The sequence below is a fragment of the Zingiber officinale genome, chromosome 4B, assembly GCF_018446385.1.
Source record: "Zingiber officinale cultivar Zhangliang chromosome 4B, Zo_v1.1, whole genome shotgun sequence".
Lineage (NCBI taxonomy): Eukaryota > Viridiplantae > Streptophyta > Magnoliopsida > Zingiberales > Zingiberaceae > Zingiber > Zingiber officinale.
Window position 1 is genome coordinate 126447910 of NC_055993.1, and position 24924 is coordinate 126472833.

Sequence of the window (24924 nt, forward strand, 5' to 3'; positions counted from 1 at the left end):
CAGGCGAGAGGTGGTTTTGAATATTTTGTCTCTTTTATAGACAATTATTCAAGATACAGATACATTTACCTAATGCACCGCAAGTCCGAGTGCTTTGATAAGTTCAAAGAGAACAAGGCTGATGTGGAGAAACGACTAGGTAAAAGTATCAAGATACTACGGTCTGATCGTGGTGGCGAATACCTCTTAGGAGAGTTTAGGAATTACTTATCAGAGGTCGGGATTCAATCCCAATTGTCCGGACCTAGTACACCCCAACAGAATGGTGTGGCAGAATGAAGGAATATGACTCTTATGGAGATGGTTAGATCGATGATGAGTTATTCAGAATTACCAAATTCGTTTTGGGGATACGCTCTGTAAAAGGCAGTGCACATTCTGAACTTAGTACCTTCTAAATCAGTATCTTCTACTCCCACAGAATTATGGAATGGGCGAAAGCCCAGTCTAAGACATATTCAGATTTGGGGTAGTCCAACACATGTGCTGAAACCATATGCTGATAAGTTAGAATCTCGTACAGATGTTCGCGTGTTTGTGGGTTATCCCAGAGGAACGAAAGGTGGTTTATTTTATAGTCCTAAAGACCAGAAGGTCATTGTTAGCATCAATGCCCAGTTTTTAGAAGAAAATTATATAATGGATCACAAGCCCAGTAGCAAAATTGTTCTAGAAGAACTTAGAGAGGACACGTCTACTTTAGTACCAACAGTATAAGATGAAGTACCACAAGAGACTGCAACACGTGTCACACATGATACACAACCACAGACGGTGCCTCGTCGTAGTGGGAGAGTTGTGAGGGAACCTGAGAGATTCATGTTTTTGGGAGAGTCTTCGGACTTGATCTCGGGTAAACATGAACCTGATCCTCGAACATATGACGAAGCACTCCAAGATATAAATGTAGTATCTTGGCAAAAGGCAATGAATTCTGAAATAGAGTCTATGTACTCTAATAAGGTCTGGGAGCTTGTAGAATCACCTGATGGTGTAAAAGCCGTTGGATGCAAGTGGATCTACAAAAGGAAAAGATGGACAGATGGGAAGGTAGAAACCTTCAAAGCAAGGCTTGTTGCGAAAGGGTACACTCAGAAAGAGGGAATCGATTATGAGGAGATATTTTCACCAGTAGTCATGCTTAAATCTATCCGGATACTCTTATCCATTGCCGCTCATATGGATTATGAGATTTGGCAAATGGATGTCAAGACAGCTTTCCTTAATGGAAGTCTTGAAGAAAACATCCATATGAAGCAACCAGAAGGGTTCATTGAAAAAAGGCAAAGAGCATCTAGTGTGCAAGCTCAATCGGTCCATTTATGGACTGAAGCAAGCTTCAAGATCTTGGAACATCTGATTTAATGAAGTAATCCAGTCATATGGATTCATTCAGTGTCTGGATGAGTCTTGTGTATACAAGAAGTGTAACGGAAACGTGATGGTATTTCTTGTACTATACGTAGATGATATTTTGTTAATTGGCAACAATGTCAAGGTATTATCGGACGTAAGGGTATGGTTGTCCAAACAATTTGATATGAAGGACTTAGGAAATTATGCACATATTCTTGGGATCAAAGTTATAAGGGATCGCAAGAAAAGAATGTTGTGTCTGTCCCAAACTTCATTTATAGATACAATCCTTGCTCGTTTTAGCATGCAGAATTCTAAGAAAGGTTTCTTACCTTTTAGGCATGGAGTAGCTCTATCTAAAGAGATGTCTCCAAAGACTTCAAAGGAGATAGAGGACATGAAAGCAGTTCCTTATGCTTCGGCTGTAGAAAGCCTTATGTATGCAATGCTGTGTACGATACCTGATATCTATTTTGTCGTGGGCATGGTTAGCAGATATCAGAGTAACCCTGGACAAGGACATTGGACTGCGGTAAAGCATATATTAAAGTACCTGAGAAGGACTAGAGATTATATGCTAGTTTACTAAGCAGACGATTTGCTCCCTATGGGTTACACGGATTCAGATTTCTAATCGGATAGGGACAACAGTAAGTCTACATCAGGCTATGTGTTTACTTTAGGAGGTGGAGTCATTGCATGGAGGAGTGTTAAGCATAAATGCGTTTCGGACTCAACCATAGAACTTGAATATGTGGCAGCCTCTGAGACAACTAAAGAAGCAGTATGGCTCAGGAATTTTCTAATGGATTTAGATGTGATTCCTTGTTTTCCCAGAATTATCACAATTTATTGTGATAATAGCGGTGCAGTTACAAACTCGAAGGAACCACGAGCCCATAAGGCAAGTAAACATATAGAGCACAAGTACCACCTGATATGAGAAATCGTGAAGCGAGGAGAAGTTGTCATCACCAAGATTACATCAGCAGATAACCTGGCAGATCCTTTCACTAAGGCCCTTCCAGCGAAAGCTTTCGATCGACATATGGAGGGGATGGGAATCAGATGTATAGCAGCAGATATGGCAGCTTAGTCATTAGTATAAGTGGGAGATTGTTAGAGTGTATACTGAAAGCCTAAGCTTTTGTAAACATTTATTTTGAATAAAGAATCATATTTGGTCAAATTATCTACATTTATTTGTAGTTGTTCAATTAATTTATATTATAGATAACATAGTTATGCGGTGTCACATGCAAAAGATAATGTTATCAGTACCTTATAAATTATAAACAGTAGCTCACGACCAAGATAGAAAGGAACAACCATTGGAAGGTCGTAGTGTAATTGGGTATTAGTTTATCTTAACTATAGAATTACACTAGTACACTTAGAGTGTATTGAGTAGGACCATTAAAAGTCGTTTCTTTTATACTGACTTTATAAAGGAACAAAGACCTCAGTTATTATGGAAGTGTGTGCTCTTAATCCTAATATAATAACAAGCACATATATTTGATATTTATTTCTTTAATTTATCAATGGGTGAGATTTAGTTTGATAAATCAATAAGCCCGATAAGTTGGGAAATGATATCACTTATAGTGTGTGTTGTTGATTATAAAAGAAAACTGTGTACTAGAAATCTAGGTTGAGAATGTCCCCAAGAGGAACTCATAAGGATTGTCAAGTTAAACCCTGCAGGTGGACTTAGTCCGACATGATGATAAGGTTGAGTGGTACTACTCTTGGACTAAGATATTAATTAAGTGAGTTGTCAGTAACTCATTTAATTAATGGACATTCATTATCTTAAACACAGGGAGACTAACATACTCATAATAAGAAGGAGCCCAAAAATATAATTTGGGATTGGTGCGGTAGTTCAATAATAGTTCTCTAGTGGAATGAATTATTATTGATAAAATTAAGTTGTGTGTTCGGGGGGAACACGGGATGCTTAATTTTATCGAGAGACCAAAACCAATTTCTCCTCTCGGTCCCTATCGTAGCCTCTTAATTATAGAGTATTATACCCACCTATACCCATTTTCGTACCCATCTAAAAGGGGTCGGCCAAGCCTTGCTTGGAGCCCAAGCAAGGGGCCAGCCAAACCATGTTTAGATGGGAATGATTGTGGCCGGCCCAAGCATGGGTTCAATCTATGTGTGGCCGGCCATTAAAAATAGAAAAGGAATTTTAATTTTAAATTTTTTCTTATGTGGAATACATGATTTAAAAGAAAGTTTAAAAATTAAAATATTTCCTTTTATAAGATTCTACAAAAGATTAAGAGAAGAGTTAAATCTCTTTCCTTATTTGTAGATTAAAACGTTGATTTTAATTTTGGTAAAAACTTTCCTTATTTATAAATCATCCACATGTTGAAAAGATAAATTTTAAAATTATAGAAATTTCCTTTTGTAACATCAACCATGAAGGGATTATTAAAGAGAAATTTTATTTTAAAATTTTTCCGGAAGCAAATTAAGAAGCTTTAATTTTTCTAGCGGAAAATTTCCTTGTTTGCTTATTTTGATATGGCCGGCCATATGCATTAAGAAAAGGATTTTAATTTTAATTAATTAAAATTTTCCTTTTCAATGGAAAAAGAATTAAGGAAGGTTTTATTAAATTTTCCTTATTTGCCAAGGCTAAGGATTATAAAAGAGGGGGTTTGGGTGCCTTTATGGATACAACCTCTATTCTATTTCTCCCTTTTTTCTTCCTTGGTGTGGTCGGCCTCTTCCTTTTCTCTTCTCTCCATCTTTGTGGCCGAACCTCCTCTTCCTCTTGGAGATCAAATGGTGGTCGGATCCTAGCTTGGAGAAGAAGAAGAGAAAGCTTGCATCCCTTGGAGCTTGGTTGGTGGAAAAGGTTCTTCATCCTTGGGAGGTTTTGTGCTTGGCCGAAACTTGAAGGAAGAAGAAGAAGGTGCTAGGTGGTTCTCGTCTCGGAAGATCGTTACCCACACAACGTTCGAGATTAGAAGAGGTATACGGTAGAAGATCAAGAGGTCATTATCTTCAAAGAAAGGTATAACTAATAATTATTTTCCGCATCATGTTAGTTTTGTTTCTTTGTAAAAATACTAAATACAAGAGGCATGTGATTCTAGATTTTCGAATTAGTTTTCGAAATTGTGTTCTTTTCTCTTTTTTTTTCTTTTCCTTGTGATTTGATTGTTCTTACTGGTTAACCTAGGGTTACTATAGGAAGGTTAAATATTTAATTTCCTTAAAAGGCTTTATCTAGTCGGTGGTGGTTGCTCTCATATCCAAGAAGGCCAAGTGCTTCGCCATGCAGTACTGGAAGCCGATTTTGGAAATAGATATTTAATTGTCTTCGTGACCTAGGTGATTTGGATCGAACGTGTTAAGTTCTGCAGGAGATCCAAGTCTAAACCTAAAAGAACAAATAAGTTAAACTTAGGATCAAACGTGTTAAGTTTCGCAGACGATCCAAGTTTAATTTAAAAGAACACATGGTAGCTAGGAAAAGGTTCAGACCTTTGTACAAAATTTTGTACAGTGGAACCATTAGGCTTTCCGAGTAGCAACCAACAATTGGGCGATTCATGTGTCACCAATGGGTCATGATAGTTGTTGGCAGATAAAGACTTTTAAGTCAGAACACAATGGCTGTGTTTGGGATATCGGTAATAGAACCGCAAGTTCCAGTTGGTTGGGAAAAACTTTTGTCAAGAAATTTAAAGTGAACTCGAAGTTGGGGGGCATACCATTCAAAGACCAGGTTTACTCCCGCTTGAAATTAAGCATTTCAAGGAAGAAAGCTTATTTGGCTAAGAGGAAAGCTCTTGAGCTAGTGCAGGGAACCATTGCCCAACAATTTAGTAAGATTAGAAATTATTACCTTGAGTTGAAAAGTGTTGATCCAAGTGCCACAGTGATCTTAAAATTGACTCAGGATGACGATGGCCCGAGATTTCAGCGCTTATATATCTATTTTTCTGCTTGCAAAGAAGGTTTTAAGAAAGCATGTAGACCTTTAATAGGTGTTGATGGAGTTTGCTAAAGACTTCTTATGGGGGACAATTGTTAACAGCAGTTGGGCTAGATCCCAACAATAATATCTTCCCTATTAGTTATGCGATGGTGGAAAGATAGACAAAGGATACTTGGATGTGGTTCTTACAGATATTGGACTCAGACATAGGCTTTGGCGATGGAGATGGCTGGACTTTCATGTCAGACAAACAAAAAGGTCTAATTCCAGCATTTGAAAGTCCATTTCCTTATGCGGAGAATCGTTTTTGTGTTAGACATTTACACTCTAACATTAAAAGAGATGGTGTCAAAGGTACATCTATTAAAAATGCACTTTGGATGGCTGCAAAAGCAACAACAGTTGTTGATTTCCGACAAAGGATGGATGAGATGAAACGGATGGATGAGAAGGCTTATGATTGGTTGTCCAAGAAACCAGTAGAGCATTGGTCTAAGTCACATTTCACTACTACTGCTAAGTGTTACGTACTTTTGAATAACATGTGTGAATGTTTCAATAGCCTCATATTGGATGCTCGAGAGAAGCCTATAATTCCGATGTTTGAAAATACAAGGAGTTTGTTGATGGTACGCTTTCAGCTTAATAGAGACAAGGCTGAGAAATGGGACAAGGACATTTGTCCTAAAATTAGAAATGTTTGGCAAAGATCTACATTGAGGCAGCACAACATAACCCACTACAAGCTGATTCTATGCACTTTCAGATCCACGGACCATCTGATCAGCACACTGTCAACTTCAATACAAACTCTTGCAGCTGTAGAAAGTGGGATTTGACTGGCATCCCTTGCCCACATGCGGTGTGTGCTCTTTGGTATGTGAGTTCTTATTATAGGGTTGAGGCATACAAGAGATGCTATGAGAATGTTATTTTGCCCATTACTGGTCCTGATCTATGGCCGGAATGTGAATTGGCACCTCCACTACCTCCGATGTACACAGAGAAAGTGGGCAGACCTGCTAAATTGAGAAGCAGGGAAAGAGATGAAGTGCCTAGTGGAACACATCTGCGTGGAGCTAAAAGAAATACTAAGTGCAGGAAATGTGGACGAGATGGGCATAACAAAAGGGCGTGCAAAGAAATAAGGGAGAGTGTGAATGAGCCTCCAACACAACAAAGCCAATCAAGCGCGACGGCTTCTAAACCACAAAGGAAAAAGCTTTGGGTAACTAAGTTTCCAATTTTCCATATATATAAAGATTGTTTTGTTGTGACATTTTTAAGATGCTTTTTGCGACATATTGAATGGTGTAAATACTTTTGAGAATCTGTCTTAAGATTCTTTCTCAGGTTTATAAGATTGGTTTTCATTTTTGTTGTCTAATCAACTGCATGGAGGATTGAAATCTCATTTCTACTATGATTATAAATTTCATTTATTGGAATATAGGTGAGAAGGCCAGCCTCACATGGTGGTATGCAAACTGGAGCACAAGGCACGCCGGCCACCATAAATGTAAGTAATTTAATAGTATAGTTAGTCAATTTCTAGCATAACCTGCATACACTGTCATTGATTTAAATTCAATGTATATAATTTCATTTTGCAGATTATGAATAATCCTGTAATCATGAAAGGAGGGAAAAACTTTGTCATAGTTTCCAAACTAAGAGAATGCATACATAATCAAAGAAAGCAGAGTCATTCAACTCCAGTCCAAGGAAATGCAAGGGATATTCCAGTACCAAGAGAGAGTACAAGATCAACTTCACAAGCTTTGATGAATACCTGGCACTTGGTTTAGCATGCATTTGGTCTTATTGATTGGACATGTGAATTTCTAGCATAACATAATGTCTTTCTCTTCACACATGTAAGATACTTGTTTTTGATGTATGCATCCTACTGTTCTTATGACAATGGCAAAGCATGCTAATGCTTTGATTGGGTCAGCAACATCTAATCCTACTTTTATCTCTACAAATTAAGATTGGTTTTTGCCATTCAATTACCTGAAACTGTCCTTTTGATCTATGTGTTTATATCAGCCCAGCAGTGTTGCTGATTTACACCTTGCAAGTAGCAGTGAGTTCCTTGTGACTTTGTTAGTTTTCTTTTACAAGATTTACAAAGACACACAATGGCTCAGATATGCATCAATGTGAGCGATCGAGAGCCCTTCTCCTGTCGATGACCAGCAATGGCTGACTTACTGGGTTCTCTATTCACTGATCACCCTGTTTGAGCTCTCATTCTGGAGAGTATTGCAATGGTAAGAAATTGATCTAGTGGTTCCCAATTGTGGTTGAGTGCTTTATGTTCGGATAATGGAGATATTGAACCTATTGCAGGTTCCCTCTTTGGCCATACATGAACTGGTGTTTGACTTCTGGTTAGTGTTCCCTGCATTCAATGGAGCAGCCTACATCTACGAGAAATACGTCCGGAGTTATGTGAAGCAATATGTCGACTGGAATTATCCTGAGAAGCAGAGGAGACTGATGCAACTGCAGAAGCTTTTTTTCCAATTTTTATTGCTAACATGGATGTGTATTGTTGCTGCATTTTTTTCCAATGTAAGAAAAAAGAGGGCGGACATTTTATGTTTGTGCGTTGAACCATATCCCTCATTAACAACTAATTCTTCGCATGAAAAGCCTTTATTCAATCTCAAACAGATGAGTGTTGATTCATTCAATGACATATAAAAAAAAATCAGCATCCACTCATCCCAACCAAATACTTTAAAATTAGGAATAGTCCTTTCAATGTTGTAAACAATTCTAACATCCAACAAAAAAAACTTCAAATAAATCTACTAGTACTTTAAAGTTTAGACTGATCCATTCAATTCTAAGAACAATTGCATAGCAGAGAAAAAAAAACTAATACTTTTAATTCATTACATTCATCCAACTAAAATAAGTCTACTAGTCATCAACATGAATCTACTTTCTTCTTCATATCTTCATAAATCTCAGCAATCTTTAATGCATTATTATGATACTCATTAGCTAAATGTAACTGAGCATCTATTAACTTGGCCAGTTCTTCGCTTTGCTTCAATTTTTTACTAGAACTTGAAGTGGCAGCTAAAGTTGATCCCAAACTTGAGCTCGAACTATTTTAGCTTCTAGGGGTGAAGGATGCATGTTGTTTCTCTCTATAAGCATTAAAAGCTGTCACCGCTTCCTCCTTCGTTTGATACGATTTGTGGGAAGCACCGCTATATCTATTAACTTGTAAATGAACTTCTTCTCAACTGTCATAAACACTAGGGTTTCGTTAAACAAAAACATGTGTCTGTCGCTATAACCATTGAAACATTAATCATAATTATATAACATAGATTACAAAATTCTACTTTTAAACTGAAATTAAATCAAACTACTCACCATTTTACTACTAAACTCAAGCGGCATTGCCAACCTGTTTCAATCGATATAAAAGTTAATTATTCAACATTAGAGATCATTAACATAATGTGATGGGGATTAATATAAACTCAAATTTTTTGAAAAACTATAAATATATACTTTTTTTTTCTTAAGAAACGATTCAACTGTAAATATACTCATGAAAGTTCAATGAGTGTTATCTTCCATACAAAAAAAGCACATCGAGAATGGAGTAGATCTCTTGAAAAATTTTGAGAAAACATACATGTACTCTGATTAAAATAAAGGAATTTTTAATTCAAACAAGTAAAAATTAAACAACATAATGATAAATGTTCGCCCAAAAGCATCAATTAAAGCAACAAAATTGATCTGAGAAAAATTTTCATCAACACTTATAGACAGAGGCCAAACGAGGTTGTGTCCTCCGATTCGTCGACCGACCACTAGTGGAATTGGAGCGAAGGGGAAGAATCGATTTGGAGAGGAAAGCTAAGGTTTAACAAAGGGGAAGAATCGATTTGGAGAGGAGAGCTAGGGTTTAACGAAGGGGAAGAATAGATTTGGAGAGGAGCGTTAGGATTTGTGTTGAATGAAGGGGAAATCCCGAATGAACGAGGAATCGGGATTTTTAAGGGATTTTTACAAGTACGTGTAGATCACGTGCCGATTCCATCTCATATTCACGGACCAATTAATGACAGGAACATAAGTGGGAACGAAAACGATTTATGAAGGATATAAATGAAAATGAAAATATTTTAAGGACATAAGTGAAAAAATTGAAACAATAGGGACGTAATAATATATTTCCTCGACAAAAGTTGAAAGTTGCCTGTGATGTAACAAAGGGAGAAAAAAAAGTTAAATAAATTATATTTTAAGGAATTATTTGGATAAATCTATTCAATATATGGCAAGGTCCGGATACGGCCCATTTGATTTTTGTGCTGCGTCCGCTATAAAGCCTACGGTCGCCTGTTCCCCTCTCCGACGCTCACAATCGAAGAAGAGAAAGAGGGGAGGATTGCGAAGGAGTTGGGTGCGGATCCATGGATTTACAGCTGAGCGATCTCGATCGGTTGGTGTTATTCGAGCAGGAGCGCCAGGCGGCCGAGTTGGCCTGCACCGCCAACCCCCGTGATGCCGATGTGAGTTCCCCACCTCCTTTCTCTAATTTGTCCTTCTTCTTTATGTTCTTTCTTAATGAAGTTTCTTGTTGTCTAAACCACAACAACTGATTCCACTATTCTTTTAGAATCTCACGAAGTGGGGGGGTGCGCTTCTGGATCTATCATCTTTTCAGAAAAACCCCGAGGATATGGTGAAAGGTTCTTATTTATGCATTCGAACCGTGTTCTGATAAATAATAACACAAATGATAAAAGAAATCGCAGCTCTAGAAGTTTAGTTGATCTTTTGTTTCTGTATATCATTATGATCGATGATCCCTCGTAAATTATTTTTTGCAGAAGCCATAATGAAACTGGAACAAGCCTTGGAGGTGGATCCTGAAAGGCATGCCACACTATTCATCTTGGGGAATGCCCATAGTCAGCAAGGGTTCTTCAACCCTAATGAACAGGTTTCTTTGGGTTGCTTTGACAAGGCAACTCAATGCTTCGAGCAGGCTGTGAAATTGGTAACTCTCTTCCTCAAAAGAGATCCTCCTCACTTCTTTCTCCCAAGATGGTCATTATATTTCGTTCTTTGATTCTTTGATTCTTCTAGGACCCTGGAAATGAGATGTACCTGATGTCATTGGATTCAATAAGCAAGGTAAGTTGTAGGTCCATATGTTTAGGCTTCGAGGTTTTACTTGCTTTGCAGCAACTAATTTCGTAGTACAATGTCCCTGTAAAAGCTCCTAGTAACTATGATGTGTTGTACTAAATGTTGGACTGTGATTGCTGAGTATGCAGAAAATGGTTTTTGTTTGACTTGTGCTTCTAGTTGTGTGGCTGTATCAAATGTGTTATTGCACTGTAAACTTCTATTAAAGGTGACACTTGCTGAGATTTTACCAAACTGAATTAGCATCCATGGCCTTCTTTAACTAATTAAGTTGATGTCAATGTTCTACTGTAGCAAGTAGTTTATGTTTGTGTCTATATATATATATATATTACGAAAATAACATTTTGGTTTGCTTACATGTTATAGTGAAGTCGTATTTTCCATGATATATGAGACGATCAGTAATATCTCAGAATCTTTCTTGAGACTTCTAAACGTCTTCCTCAGGCACCGGAGTTGCGCCAAGAAATCCAATTCCATATGACTAATCAACAGGTTTCCCAGGAGACAGCTTCCCCTGTCAGAAAGAAGGTAATGTCAAGCTCTTGATGGAAGTTCCAAACAAACTTAAGCCTTTGTGAAAATTTACAATCAGATACTGTATTTTTTGTGTCTATTTGAAATTCTCAATTGATTAATCTTTTATTATAGGCATCCTCAAGGAATTCATTTTTGGTTTTGAAAATTTATTAGTTTTTGATTACTCCATATTTGATTGTGAAACCTAGGGCATTTTTCATAGGACTTTTATTCTTTAAGAGACCTTTATATGTCGGATAGCTTCAATTACTTTATCAATTGATTGTTGAAGTGATGTGAACTATAGTAGCAACTATCATCTCTAATTCCTTTCTCAGTATGCTTGTGGATTGGCACAAGACACCATGCAACTAAGCTCTGCCTTGTTTTTCTTGGTACACTTAATTGCACTACTGCTTGCACCAGGAATATTTGTCTAAACCAAGGACTAGAACAAAAGTATCAATATCAAATTTCAGCTTCAGAAGTAGAAGCATAAACTTCAAACTTCAGTTTAGACTGCATAAGATGGTTTTGCCCATCAGTAGCTTCTCTGTTTCTTAATATGAAAGATCTTAAAGAAAAATAATTTTTTTGCATTATGATTTTACTTGCTTGATTACTTACTGCATGTCCTTTAGATTTTATCCTCTTTTAGTCATTATTCCGTGCTTACTTAAATCAGTGAGAATCACCCCCATTTAAAAGAGTGACAACCATTTAATTTGATTATAGACGAATCAAATTGCTTCAAAAGATGATCCCCAACAAGGCATGAATGCTGAATGCCAAAAGCTTCGATCTGAATAGCAGGTGACTTATAAATAACCGGAAAATCATCTGCTATAGACAAGGACTTGTTAGGATATGGTTTAGCTATTGTACTTCCAAATCCACTATGCTTTAGCACATCTATTTTCTAGTTTGTATTTCTTTCAAATTTACTCTTTTCTAACTTTGCATTTTGATATATTATATTAGATGTTGTACAAAGAATCTCATTTCTAATGCTGCTCCTAATTTTCAGGCGCCCAAGGAGAGTGATATGAAGTATGATATACTTGGCTGGGTAATTCTTGGGATAGGATTTGCTGCATGGATTGGAATGGCTAAATCACATCCTCCTGCTCCTCCTCCTCCTCCAAGATAATACATGTAAAGATGTAGAGCTTCTGACCTCCTAGTGAGTCGAACATTCTCTGATACATAACAGATCACTCAGCAATGATTTTGGTAGCAAATTTGGACCAGACTATACAGCTTTATAAATCAGTGTATTTGAACTTTTTTTAAAAAAAAAAAAAACAGAGCCCTGGAATATCAACTGCTTAAAATAAGTTGCTTCGGATAATCTTGGTAAGTTTATAGCGGTAAAACTATTTCATAATTTGAAATATAAATATGCATCAGATCTGTATATTTGGAACAGATCAAAGAAACAAGAACCTATGTCACCCTCTGCGAGCATTCAATTTTAAACTAATGGGGTAATTTTGTACGAATGAACTTGTCAAAATTTTGATTTAGTAGACAGGCTCAAATCAAGTAGTTGAATCAGTGACCAGTTAAGTTTCAAGAACAAGAACAATACCGTCGCATACAAACTACATGGCGACTATACAGATGCAAAAACTAAAAAAAATACATGTACAAACTCTTAGATCTTCATAAAGGTATACATCAGTAGTCTTCTATCGTCGATACGGATACTGTTTGAAATTGAAATACAATCGCAAAGTCCCATTGTCGAATGTAGACATAAAGCCTTTCTTTGGAGAATACTCCAGATCCTTATTTACAATCCGAAAAACCTGCAACAATAGATGATACATAAGTAATCATATCACAATTAAAAGAAATATCTAGATCATGAGTTAACATACATATTATTAGAATATTTAAGTTTATATACTTACTATGTCCTGATAGGGAGGGCCACTGTAGAATCTGAGGAGGCAGGTGTCGGTACTGGTGCCATCCTTTTCAAATACATACTGCGGTACTTTAGACTTATCAACAAGGTCCGGAAAAAATAAGTTGAACTTGTAACCTTGGACAATCTTAGGAGGAGGATTGTCACGATCGTAGTGAGTTCGATTGTACTTATTCCAGACAAATCCTGTACGAATCAGATTGAGATATTCTGGCTTTCGTGTAAGGTATTTATCATTCCACCATTTCACCTGATAAAACAAAGTGTGCTTCAGTATGCGTTTGATGACATAATAATAGGTTTGATAGCAGAACAAAGCAACACGTACTTTTGAATTTAATAGGAAAGACAAATTAATTAAAAGATGGAGTAAAATAAAATAATATATACCTGTGAATCCAGAGATACTTCGGAGCCAGCACCGAAAAGTGCATCGCCTTCATCCAGAGCTGCTCCCATGGCTCTCATAGCTTTGAGTTTCATATTCTCTTGGGTTGTGGGTGTGCGCGCCTTCTTCGCATTCATTGTCTGCTCCAATATTTCTACGGACTTGCGTTTCAGCATGCTGCCTGCAACAAGGAGGGGGCAAAGACGACGGAGGGCGCAAAGACGACGGAGGGCGCACGGATAAGGCAGGACGGAAGTCGCACGGACGAGGGAGGAAGCACTTCACTGTGCAACAGCAGTTGCTGCTCGCAGCTCGCCGGCGTGAAAGAGGGCAGCAGCCCGACTCTTCGGCGACGTCGAAGCTCCCCGGTGACGACCCACAGCAGCCGCCGTAGACCCCTTCCGGGATGGGTAGGGATGGCAGAGGGCGGCGCAGAGTCGGCGGCGTCGGGCGGAGGAAGGCGCAGCGTCGGCGGAGACGGGCACGGTGTCGGGCGGGAGGAATTAGGGCAAATTTGACAATAAATCACCCCCTCTTTAAATAGATAAATCCAACAGATTTTTTCCATAATTACTAATTTATTCCAAATTAATTCATCCCTAATTATTCCAAATTTGACGATTTTAAAATGGAATATATTAACAGCCAATTCCAAGTTTGATGTATTTAAAACTTTTACTTAGTTTAATGAAAAAATGTTTAATTTAAAATAATTTCTATCGTCTGTAAATTATACGTGATATTTAATTATGTAAACATAATTAGGATGTAATTTAAAAATCATAATTTTAGCACTTTTGTCCCAAACAAAGTGGTCAAATAAATAATTATAATTTAAATAATTAATAATATGATATTCAATGGGAGTTTTCGTTGTTAAGCATGTAATTAACAACGTGTTATTATAATATCAAGTAGATAATTAGGTTTATAAATATAGCTCATTAATTTGCGATAGATTGAAAATTTAAAATATTCAATAATACAATAGACCATTCATTACTTGGTTTTGATCGGTTAATCAATGATAGATCTGCCACGGGCCATGTGTTAACTGGATCCAACAACAGATCGGTTACTCCTTATCCGGCTCGTCGAACCTATTCCTTTGGAAGTTTCGGCATTCTTTTACTCACAAAATAGGATTCCATTAATTACGTCTTTTAGAAAATTTTCAAGTTGCTCCCAGCTTTGTCAAATATTCACTACTTCCCAAAATTTTCAATTATAAGTCTAAAATCATTTACATAAATGTCGCTGATAAAATTATGAAAACCATTATGAACCAAATTAAAAATTCCCTTTCTCTTAATATTATGTCATTTTTATTTATTTACAAAATTAGAAAATACTAATCTTTCAAATATCAACTAAAATCATTTTTTATAAATTTATTCTTTTTTAATAATAATAATAATATTCTTGAATTTTTTTTACATTTAAGATTTGAACTAACGGTTTCAAATCTTATATGTAAAATATTTAAGTTGTAACTTTCCATCTCAACCAAAAAACTAAATTTTATTTTTTAAAATTAAAATTTATATATATATATATATATATATATATATATATATATATATATTAAAGATTATTTTAGAAAAAAAATTGCCTAGGCCTCAAATATAATTGAAACGGCCTAATGGTTGCCTTTCATAAGCGATTCAAGAGATTATTTGGAGCAGTAGTTCACTGAAACTGTAAACCAAGTAAAAGAAAATGAGAAGACGAGTTAATTATTCAGCAATGGGAGGAAGCAATTCAACAGCTTCAGGCCAAGCCCAGCAGCAAAGCAGCTTCATATCTGGAGAACCTTATCACTTTCTGGCTCAATACAAAGAGGTCTCCTGTAGCCACGGCCCATGGGTATGCACTACCCATGAAGAAGATGCTAGAAGACACTTCGCCGACATTGAAAAGACCGTTGCAGATCAGCTCATCCACAATATCCTCGAGCTCAAGCTTATCCATGATATCAAAGAAGCAGATTTCAGCATCCGAGGCGAGCACTCAAAAGGACTTTATTTTAAAGATGTCTTACCCAGCGTCACAGCTGTAAAGACATCTTTATTCAACACTTTTCTGCAACTACAGAACACCATACAGAACATGGTGGACACTCCACCATGAAATAATGGAGCATGGTGAGCCCAGAAAATCCAAAAATCAGGCTTTAATAAATAAAGACAGATTCGAATGGACTGAGCCTCGGGGAGCCGTCCAAACAAAAGAGAATCTAGCCTTTATAGCCTCAGCTGTAAAGCTTGTATAGCCGTTATAGCCTTAGCTGTAAAGCTTGTAGGATGTGTTGTAAAGGGATAAGAAAGAGGACGAAGATAAGGATACTCGTGAGTGATGATGAGGCCCATATGCGCACTCAGCTCATCTCTATCCTTCTCCTTCTCTTTTCTATATAAACCTCTAAGTAGCTCATTGCAGAACACACACCGAGTTCCGGTACAAGTTCTACTCTGAGAAGTGTTTAAGCTTTGTAAGTCTTTAAGTCTTTTTAAAACATGCTTTCTTTAATCCTTTTCTTATAATTTAGTCCTGTACTTTCTCTTTGGTACATTATCTAAGCTATTTGAAAAGAAGCATTTCTGCATCGTTTTGGTATCAGAGCTAAGTTCTTATGGCTGAGTAAACCCTACTCAGGGTATTCGAAGGAGAGAGGATGGGTATATGGTAGAAAGTTCCTTTATATGTTGTTCTTAAAACAATAAAAGACATCTTTCTTTAAAATTCGGATTAGCGAATTGCAACTGTTGATCAGTTATAGCGAACCCCGAGGGCATGTCTAGCGAATTGCAACTGTTGATCAGTTATAGCGAAAACATGAACTGATATAGTGTCTGATTAATTGTGTCCAATAAATTTATTTTACTAAGAATTTATGGTAATAAGGCGACCGGGGAACGACGAGTGGATTGCAAAAGAACAGGTCCTAACTTGGTAACAAAGGCAAGGGATGCCGAGGTAAATCCAAGGGCACACCTGTGTGAGCAAGAAAGCTTTTAGGACCCTCTAAGCTGTAAGCCATAAGTTTGAAGAAAAATAGAATTAAATGGTACAATTATAATTGTGTCTATGTCCAGACGTTGGGAAGAACACATACAGGAATGGTATACTAAATCTCATACCTCGAACCTAGAATACCTTGACTTAGCAGAAAGAGAGAGTCAGCCTACTCAAAGAGAATTAGCTCATAACATCTCGGTTATATACGATCGAGTTTGTCTTTCCTGTAGAATTCATCTTAAGAACTTTAAACAGATACAGGAACAAATAGAGGAATTAAAAGGTGAAAACCTTAGATTAAGTGAGGCTTTGCTAAATCTCACTAAGGAAGTGTTGGAAAATAAACCACTAACTAAGAGGCAGTTGGAAGATCTTATTATTAAGATAACTGAAAGACCTAAACAGGTTGAACAGCAAGCTTTACAGTTATCTGAAGATCTGAAGCAGAAGGTAGAAAGGGTTGAAACCCTTCTACTAAAAGTTGAAGGCTGGGTGTTTTCATGAGTTATATTAATACAAAGGCTACAAATTCATATAAGGAAGCACTCCAAGCTACGGAAGGCATTGAATCACCTGCAGTCGGCTTTTGCAAACCTGCTGACTACAAGGGAGGTATTAGCAGTAATAATATCCTTATTAAACAAGCTAATACGCAGATCCAGCTCTTGGTTACCATTCTAGAGAAGCTTGAGTCTCTAGAAGAAAGAGTAAAGAAACTTGAAGCAAATGAAGCTCCAGTACAGCAAACTCTTCCTGACGAAATCATCAAAAATCTCTCCGAAAGAATTCAAGCAATTTCTATTCACGAGAAACCAAAAGAATCAAAAGGAAGACTTAGAGTTTTTACTGATCCTTTTCAAATTTTAAAGGAGGAACAGGCAAAGACTGTTAAAAAGTAATGGCTACTCAAAGCAGAAACCCTCCTGTTACAACAATCACAAGAACAGAAGGGGCGCCACTGTTTGAAGACCATTTATCTTCGTGTGTTTGATTATACAAGTTTTACAATGCAGTTTTCAAAATGAAAAGACATGAGTTTTAGAAACGACAAGCAAAACTACTCCTTTTGTCACGTCAGCCAACCAATCCTTATCATTGCCATGTCAGCATCGAGACCCTAGCTAATCCACGTCAAATGTCATTTCAGTACACTAAAGGACTTGGGCGACACATGGACTTTCGGTCCCGATCCTATTGATCGTTCTACTAAATTGGTTTAGTTTACCGATCTTGTAAAATAAAGGCTAGCACAATCATATGTAATTTAGAAATAATTAATTTTGACAGTCTTGAGATTATCTGGTTCTGATTTTTAGATTTTCAATAAAACTCTTAGGTTGGATCAACATTTATTATTCCCTTCAAGTGAACGTTTCCTCACTTACTTCTCTCAGGAGAATTTATCTGACTTGTCAAACATCCAGTCTTCTAGACCTTGGACTTCCTATTCATCATCCAATATTGACCCTCTAGACTTTACGCTAGACCTCCGATTCTCGATCCGTCTAGACTTCCTGCTTAGTATCCTCGACCCCCATGACTTCCTACCTGATGTCATCGATATGTCAAGACTTCATGCCCAGTCCAATTTGTTGGTCTCTTGCGGCCAGCAAGATAGGGAATACAAAATAAAACAAACAAAACTTTTCTAAAATTTTACAGCTTGATTAAAATAAACACTTACATAAAATGAATTAAGAAACTAATTAAAAAGAAAAAGAGGCACATAGATTTTACTTAGTTTATAATAAGGGGATTGTTAATCCAAGACGTTAAAAAGCCCACTAAAATCTCCTTTAGGTGGAAAAATCTCTTATAGCAGTCAAAGCTCACAATTACAAAGCTAAATTCAAATAAAATCATTTAAAAGTGGTGTATTTAACTTCTATGATCAGGGTTGTATTTATGACCATGATCGGGTCGCCTCGAAGGGTTCCAAACGTTTGGAGAGGGATAAAATTTTATCCATGTCGCAATAGATCGCCACAACTAGTATTTCGATAAAGTTTCTGGTCCGAGCGTCTGGACCCGCTCTGGGCGCCTAGACCGGGCTGAACCAGCTTGACCAGGGCGCGAGCCTAGGGCGCCCTGGGTCCGGGCGGTCCGGGCGCCCGGACCTAGTCCAGGCGCCTCGATCAAAGTCAACTTTTGGTTGACTTTTCTTCCGGATTTTTCGCTCTGGCTCCGCTTACTTAGGTGATTCCGGCCATCCAGAATAAGGCTCGCCCGAACTCATTTTCCTGCCTTCTCAAGTATTCATTCACTCCGGCTTCTCGTCCCTCGGAATCGTCGCGCGTTTCCTTCTCATCCCGCAACGTACTCTTCCGCAACACTAAGCCTGTCGACTCTCTCCCGTGTCATCGTTCTCACTAGCTGCATCTTTCGCTTGACTTCCTATGCTCCTAAGTTTCTACACACTTAGACACAATAGATCAAAACATAACAGAACCAGACTTAACTTGGTTGATTACATCAAAACTACCACATAGTACTAACAATCTTTTTTTTTTTAATGTGAGTAACCCCAAATTAAGTTATGGTAAATCAAAACAAATAGTAGAAAACTAGCAAGTACAGAAAAAATATATGCAAAAAACAAGTTGTACCCTCCTCTTAGACTTAATCTCTAATTCTTCCCTTTTTATCATATTAAAAATAGAGGTAAGCATAAAATGACTTTCAAATATCAACTAAAATTATTTTTTATAAATTTATTTCTTTTTTAATAATAATAATCATATTCTTGATTTTTTTTTTACATTTAAGATTTGAACGGACGGTTTCAAATCTTATATGTAAAATTAAACATTTAAGTTGTAACTTTCCATCTCAACCAAAAAACTAAATTTTATTTTTTAAAATTAAAATTATATATATATATATATATAAAAGATTTTTTTAGAAAAAAATTGCCTAGGCCTCAAATATAATTGAGGCGGCCCTGATGGTTGCCTTTCATAAGCGATCCAAGGGATTACAAGTTTTGGAGTAGCAGTTCATTAAAACTATAAATCAAGTAAAAAAAAGTTTATATTCTGACCTCCTAGTGAGGGGAACATTCTGTGACACATAACAAATCACCTTCTTCTGTGGCAATGATTTTGGTAGCGAATTTAGACCAGACTATACAGTTTTATAAATCATTGTATTTGAACTATTTTTTAAAAACAGCCCTACATCCTTTTGAGAGTGTTGAATATCAACTGCTTAAAATAAGTTGCTTCGGATCATCTTGGTTATGAAGAAATTCCTGTAAAAATTAATTTTATAGTGGTGAACTAGCTATTTCATAATTTTAAATATAAATATGCATTAGATCTGTATATTTGGAACAGATCAAAGAAACAAGAACCTATGTCACCCTCTGCGAGCATTCAATTTTAAACTAATGGATTTTAAAAGTGGGACTAATTTTGTATGATTGAACTTGTCAAAAATTGATTTAGTAGACGGGCTCAAATCAAGTAGTTGAATCAGTGACCTATCGAGTTTCAAGAACAGTACCCTCGATACAGAAACTCCACCGTATACCATACCAATTCAAACTACATGACGACTATGCAGATGCAAAAAACATTAAAAATACATGTACAAACTCTTAGATCTTCATATCAGACTATCAGTCTTCTATCATCGGTACGGATAGTGTTTGAAATTGAAATACAATCGCAAAGTCCCATTATCGAAAGTAGACATGAAGCCTTTCTTTGGAGAATACTCCAGATCCTTATTTACAATACGAAAAGCCTGCAACAACAAGCGACACATAAGTAATCATATCACAATTAGATGAAATATCTAGATCATGAGCCTATTCCAATAGAACATTTAAGTTTGGATACTTACTATGTCCTGATAGGGTGGGCCACTATAGAATCTGAGGAGGCAGGTATTGTTTCTGTTGTCATCCTTTTCGAATGTATACTGCAGTACTTTGGACTTATCAATAAGGCCCGGAAAAAATACGTTGAACTTGTAACCTTGGGCAATCTTAGGAGGAGGATTGTCATAATCGTAGTGAGTTCGATTGTACTTGTTCCAGACAAATCTTGTACGAATCAGATTCAGATATTCGGGCTTCTGTGTATGGTATTTATCATGCCACCATTTTACTTGAAAAACAAAGTGTGTTTCAGTATGTTTTTGATGAAATAATAATAGGTTTGACAGCATTATGCTTTTGAATTTGATAGGAAAAATAAATTAATTTAAAGATAGAGTAAAATAAAATAATATATACCTATTGATACGGTGTAAGATTGTGGGGTCAATAAGATGATGTGATTAGGAGTTAAAATCATAGGATGGTCAAAAGTCAAGCTTACATGGAGGTCAGAAGTCCAGCCCCCGTGGAGGTCAGAAGTCAAGCTTTCGTGGAGGTCAGAAGTCCAGCCCCCGTGGAGGTCAGAAGTCAAGCTTACGTAGAGGTCGGAAGTCTAGCCCCCATGAAAGTCAGAAGTCAAGCTTGCGTGGCCGTGGTCAGAGTCTCAGTGACGAGGCAGTCAAAGGATAGGATTACAAGTTAGACCAGACCCAGCCTCAATAGCAATCAAGAACGGGGCTAACAGGCCAGGTACAGTTGAGAATTGGGCTCACAGGCCAGGTACAGCTGAGAACTGGGCCCACAGGCCAGGTACAGCTAAGGAGTGGACCCACAAGCCAAGTAAAGGCGCAGAAGGAAAGACCTCTGGCGTAGTATAGACCTGGCGTACAGGTCGGAACGTACAAGCCATGGATAACAGTAGACAGAAGCAGGTCGGAATACAGACCTGACGTACATATCGAAACGTACAAGTTATGGATAACAGCAGACAGAAGCAGGTCGGGATATAAACCTGGCGTACAGGTCGAAATGTACAAACCATAGATAACAGTAGACAGAAGCATATCGGAATACAGACCTGGCGTACAGGTCGGAACATACAAGCCATGGATAATAATAGACAGAAGCAGATCGAAATACAGACCTGGCGTACAGGTCGGAACGTACAGGCCATGGATAACAGCGGACAGAAGCAGGTCAGGATACAGGCCTAACGTACAGGTCAGAACATACAAGTCATGGATAACAGTAGATAAAAGTAGGTCGAAATACAGACCTGGTGCACAGGTCAGAACGTACAAGCCATGGATAACAGTACACAGAAGCAGGTCGGAATACAGACCTGACGTACAGGTCGGAACGTACAAGCCATGGATACCAGCAGACAGCAGGTCGGAATATAGACCTGGCTTACAGGTCGTGCAAACCAGGGAGTACGGAAGACAGAAGCAGGTCGGTTAACAGACCTAGCTTATAGGTCGGGAAGTACAAATCAGGGATTACGGAGGACCGAAGCAGGTCGGTATATAGATCGGGCATATGCTCACCAAGGATACAGGTCGAGACTTACATCCTCATGGCATGGGATAAAGGGATCAAAAAATACAGGTCGGAACTCAAGATTAGCGGAAGCATACCGATGCACACAGGTCAGGATTTATAGCCTTATGACTCATGATACTTAGATCGATAAAACGTACAGGTCGGGATGTGTTAGCCAAGGATACAGGTCAGGATTTATATCCTCATGGTCCGAGATAAGCAAAGTTGGAGGCAGGCATACATGTCGGATTAGATGAAGTCAGACGTACAGCTTGGGAGTAGGGATAAACAGAACCGAACTAAGGTATACTGGGCGCGACATGTAATGCCAATAAGGGGCAAGACCGGTCGGGGTCTGCAATAGGAGATGCATAGGACAAGGTTAGAAGCACAGGACTGGAGGCAATATCAGATCGGGGTTAGCAAGATATCAGAACGGGGTTAGCAAGTGTAAAGACACAGCGTAGCAATCACGAGCGGAGGATGCCAGGCACTACAGGACAAGTAAGCAAGGGAATCGTAATTGTCTGTCAGAGAATAATTAGTGTGTCAGGGAATATACTAACAGTCGGGGCTCATTACCCCTTTGGTTCTGTCGCCAGCCTATGAGAAGGTGTTGCGTGTTATTCACCGCCAGACAAAGTCTGACAACCGACATTCCCTGATACCTGTCAGCCCCCAGAAACATCCGTTATAGTATAAAAAGGGATGCTTTATCCCTTATGCAGGTACGCTCACTCGTCATTTCTGACTGATCTTTACTTTTCGTCCTTTCTCTGTGCTTCTGAGGAAAAAGTACCTGATTTGAGCGTCGGAAGACCTGACCCGGAGACTTTTTCCATGATTTCTAGTCTCTAACGACTCGTGGGCTCGTCTGAGTGTGCGCAGAGCCTTAGCGTCATCATCCCGGTCATCACCCTTCGTCATCCGCCCGTGTGAACCCTTTCGTAGGGTGCCAGGTAGATCGGACGTCGCAGCGACTTTCCGTCAACTTTCAGTATATCGAGACCCACCTTCATCTGACTCAGCTTCCAGACAGGATCACCTGTGAATCCAGAGTTACTTCGGAGCCAGCACGAAAAGTGCATCGCCTTCATCCAGAGCTGCTCCCATGGCTCTCATAGCTTGGAGTTTTGTATTCTCTTGGGGTGTGGGTGTGCGCACCTTCTTCGCATTCATTTGCTGCTCCAATATAATATTTCTACAGCCTTGCGTTTCATCATGCTGCCTGCAACAACAGACAGATCGCTTACACAGAGGACGAGGAAGAAAAATGAATGTTGGAAAAGTATTAGGGCGCTAGAAAATCTATTTATAGATGAATATAAGATCAATCAGTCATATTTTTTTCCATAATTGAACACTTTCCATTTACGTTCAAAGAAACAGAAGGATTATTCCAAAATTGACAATTTTAAAATTGGATATTCCAAGTTGGATGCATTTAGTCGGATCGGATCATAGAAGCCATTTTAAATCTTTATTAATACAAATATATATTAATAAAAAATATAGAAAACTTTCCACCAAGTTTCTTAATTCCTCTACTTTGCAATAATAAGGGAAAAACACGCTAAATCATTAATAAATTGGTATCGCAATTTTTGTAAAATTATTATGATCACAATTTTTTATGTGTTGTACAAAAATATAATTGCATTATATTGTTTTGACAAAAAAAAAACACAAATCAAGAAAATTATTCAACATAATTCTCTCCATCATCTCAATGTTCGAGTCATTTGCTCAACAAGTTATTACTATTTGGCCGGATCAATGGACCCTTGTCCTGCGCAGTTCGGATCCTCTGTCTCCATTTCTCTCTGTCTCCGTGTCCCACTACCGATCGGACGGGTCAGATTACATCTCAAGGATGCTTTGCACATCAAGAGAATACTGCACACATCTTAAAGATGTCATGATGCATTGAGATGTAATCTGATCCGTCCGATCGGCAGTGGAACACGGAGACAGAGAAAAATAGAGACAAAAGATCTGAACTATGTCCCGCGATAAATCAAGAGCCTTGTGATCGAATACTAGTTGTTGCATTGTCGTAGCTATTATTGTTTTCGTTGTCCTGGTTGTTGAGTTGAGAAAGCGGGCTATGGTTATGTTCGCCTTGGTAGGTTGCCACTATGATTGTTGTGTCCTCCGTGCTTCTTTGCACCTAAATCACAATTAAATATCTTGATTAAGAACTTAATAGTAGATAAATATAGGCTCATTAATTTGATACTTGAACTCCTATCCTAAATTGTTCCTAGTTGAGCTTTTAAGAAATTAGTAGTTCTAATTAATTGGCCATTAATATTCTTTGTTTGAATAAACTTAGTAAAATAAATATCTTTTGTAAGAAAAATAATTAATCAGGTTAGGTAGCATCGAATCTAGGATGACCGGTTCGGTCCTACGAAAGTTTTTCACCGGTTATCTGGATAAATCAGAAAAGTACACATGGAGGCTCATCCTGACAACTAGTATTTTCAGGCCCGCTATCTATTATTAACGAGAAAATTTTTTAATAATAAGTTACAGTCTTAAACTCTATATTCTTAATCTATCATTAGAGAAAAATTTATCTTTTGTCACCTTTTGACCATATTTCCTTCATCAATGACCATCTCTCAGGGAACAAAAAATTTCTTTAGCGACAAAATTATCTGTCATTAATCGATCTCTAATTATAGCGATCGATTAGTAAGTGATTATTGTTATCATTGTGAAATTGGTCGTTGACGTCATTTAGTGACGAAATTAAATATTCCGTCACTACTAGAGACGGAAGTTAAGATTCATCTCTAAATTTAGTGACAAAATTAAATAATCATTGCTAAATTTAGTGACGGAGATAAATAATTCATTGCTAAAATAGAGACTGAAGTTTATTAATATCGTCGCTAATATCCGTATCTAGTAGTGACTGGAATATTTAATTCCGCCGCTAAATTTGTTAACGGTGTCATTATAACTTATTCAAACTTAATAATAGAATAATAAAATACCATCACTAATTAGAAACGGATCATTAAATATCCATCACTAATTATCTTAATATTTTTAAATTTCACATGTAAACCTAGTGGCGCAATAATAAATTCCATCTCTGATTAATGATGAATTTTAAAATTTCATCACTAAATATTCGTCTCTAATTAGGGACTCATGACTAGAAA

General features: G+C 37.5%; 2 protein-coding genes and 1 pseudogene across 2 annotated transcripts; 2 read left to right on the top strand and 1 right to left on the bottom strand.

The window, feature by feature from the left end:
- The first annotated feature begins 7249 nt into the window (after window positions 1-7249).
- Window positions 7250-8038, top strand: LOC121978657 (annotated as a pseudogene).
- Window positions 8039-9670: 1632 nt separating this feature from the next.
- On the top strand, window positions 9671-12378 carry LOC121976526 (mitochondrial import receptor subunit TOM20-like). The gene is made up of 6 exons (XM_042528717.1): window positions 9671-9879; window positions 9987-10059; window positions 10201-10370; window positions 10460-10507; window positions 10973-11056; window positions 12072-12378. Exons 1-6 carry the CDS (start codon window positions 9781-9783, stop codon window positions 12192-12194), a joined length of 597 nt encoding a protein of 198 aa, XP_042384651.1. The 5' UTR covers window positions 9671-9780; the 3' UTR covers window positions 12195-12378.
- A 212-nt stretch (window positions 12379-12590) lies between these two features.
- LOC121977934 (cactin-like) lies at window positions 12591-13869 on the bottom strand. Its single transcript, XM_042530335.1, has 3 exons — window positions 13368-13869; window positions 12961-13227; window positions 12591-12855 (listed from the first exon to the last, which is right to left on the bottom strand). The coding sequence occupies exons 1-3, from the start codon at window positions 13539-13541 to the stop codon at window positions 12736-12738; spliced, it is 561 nt and encodes a 186-aa protein (XP_042386269.1). The 5' UTR covers window positions 13542-13869; the 3' UTR covers window positions 12591-12735.
- Between the last annotated feature and the right edge of the window lie 11055 nt (window positions 13870-24924).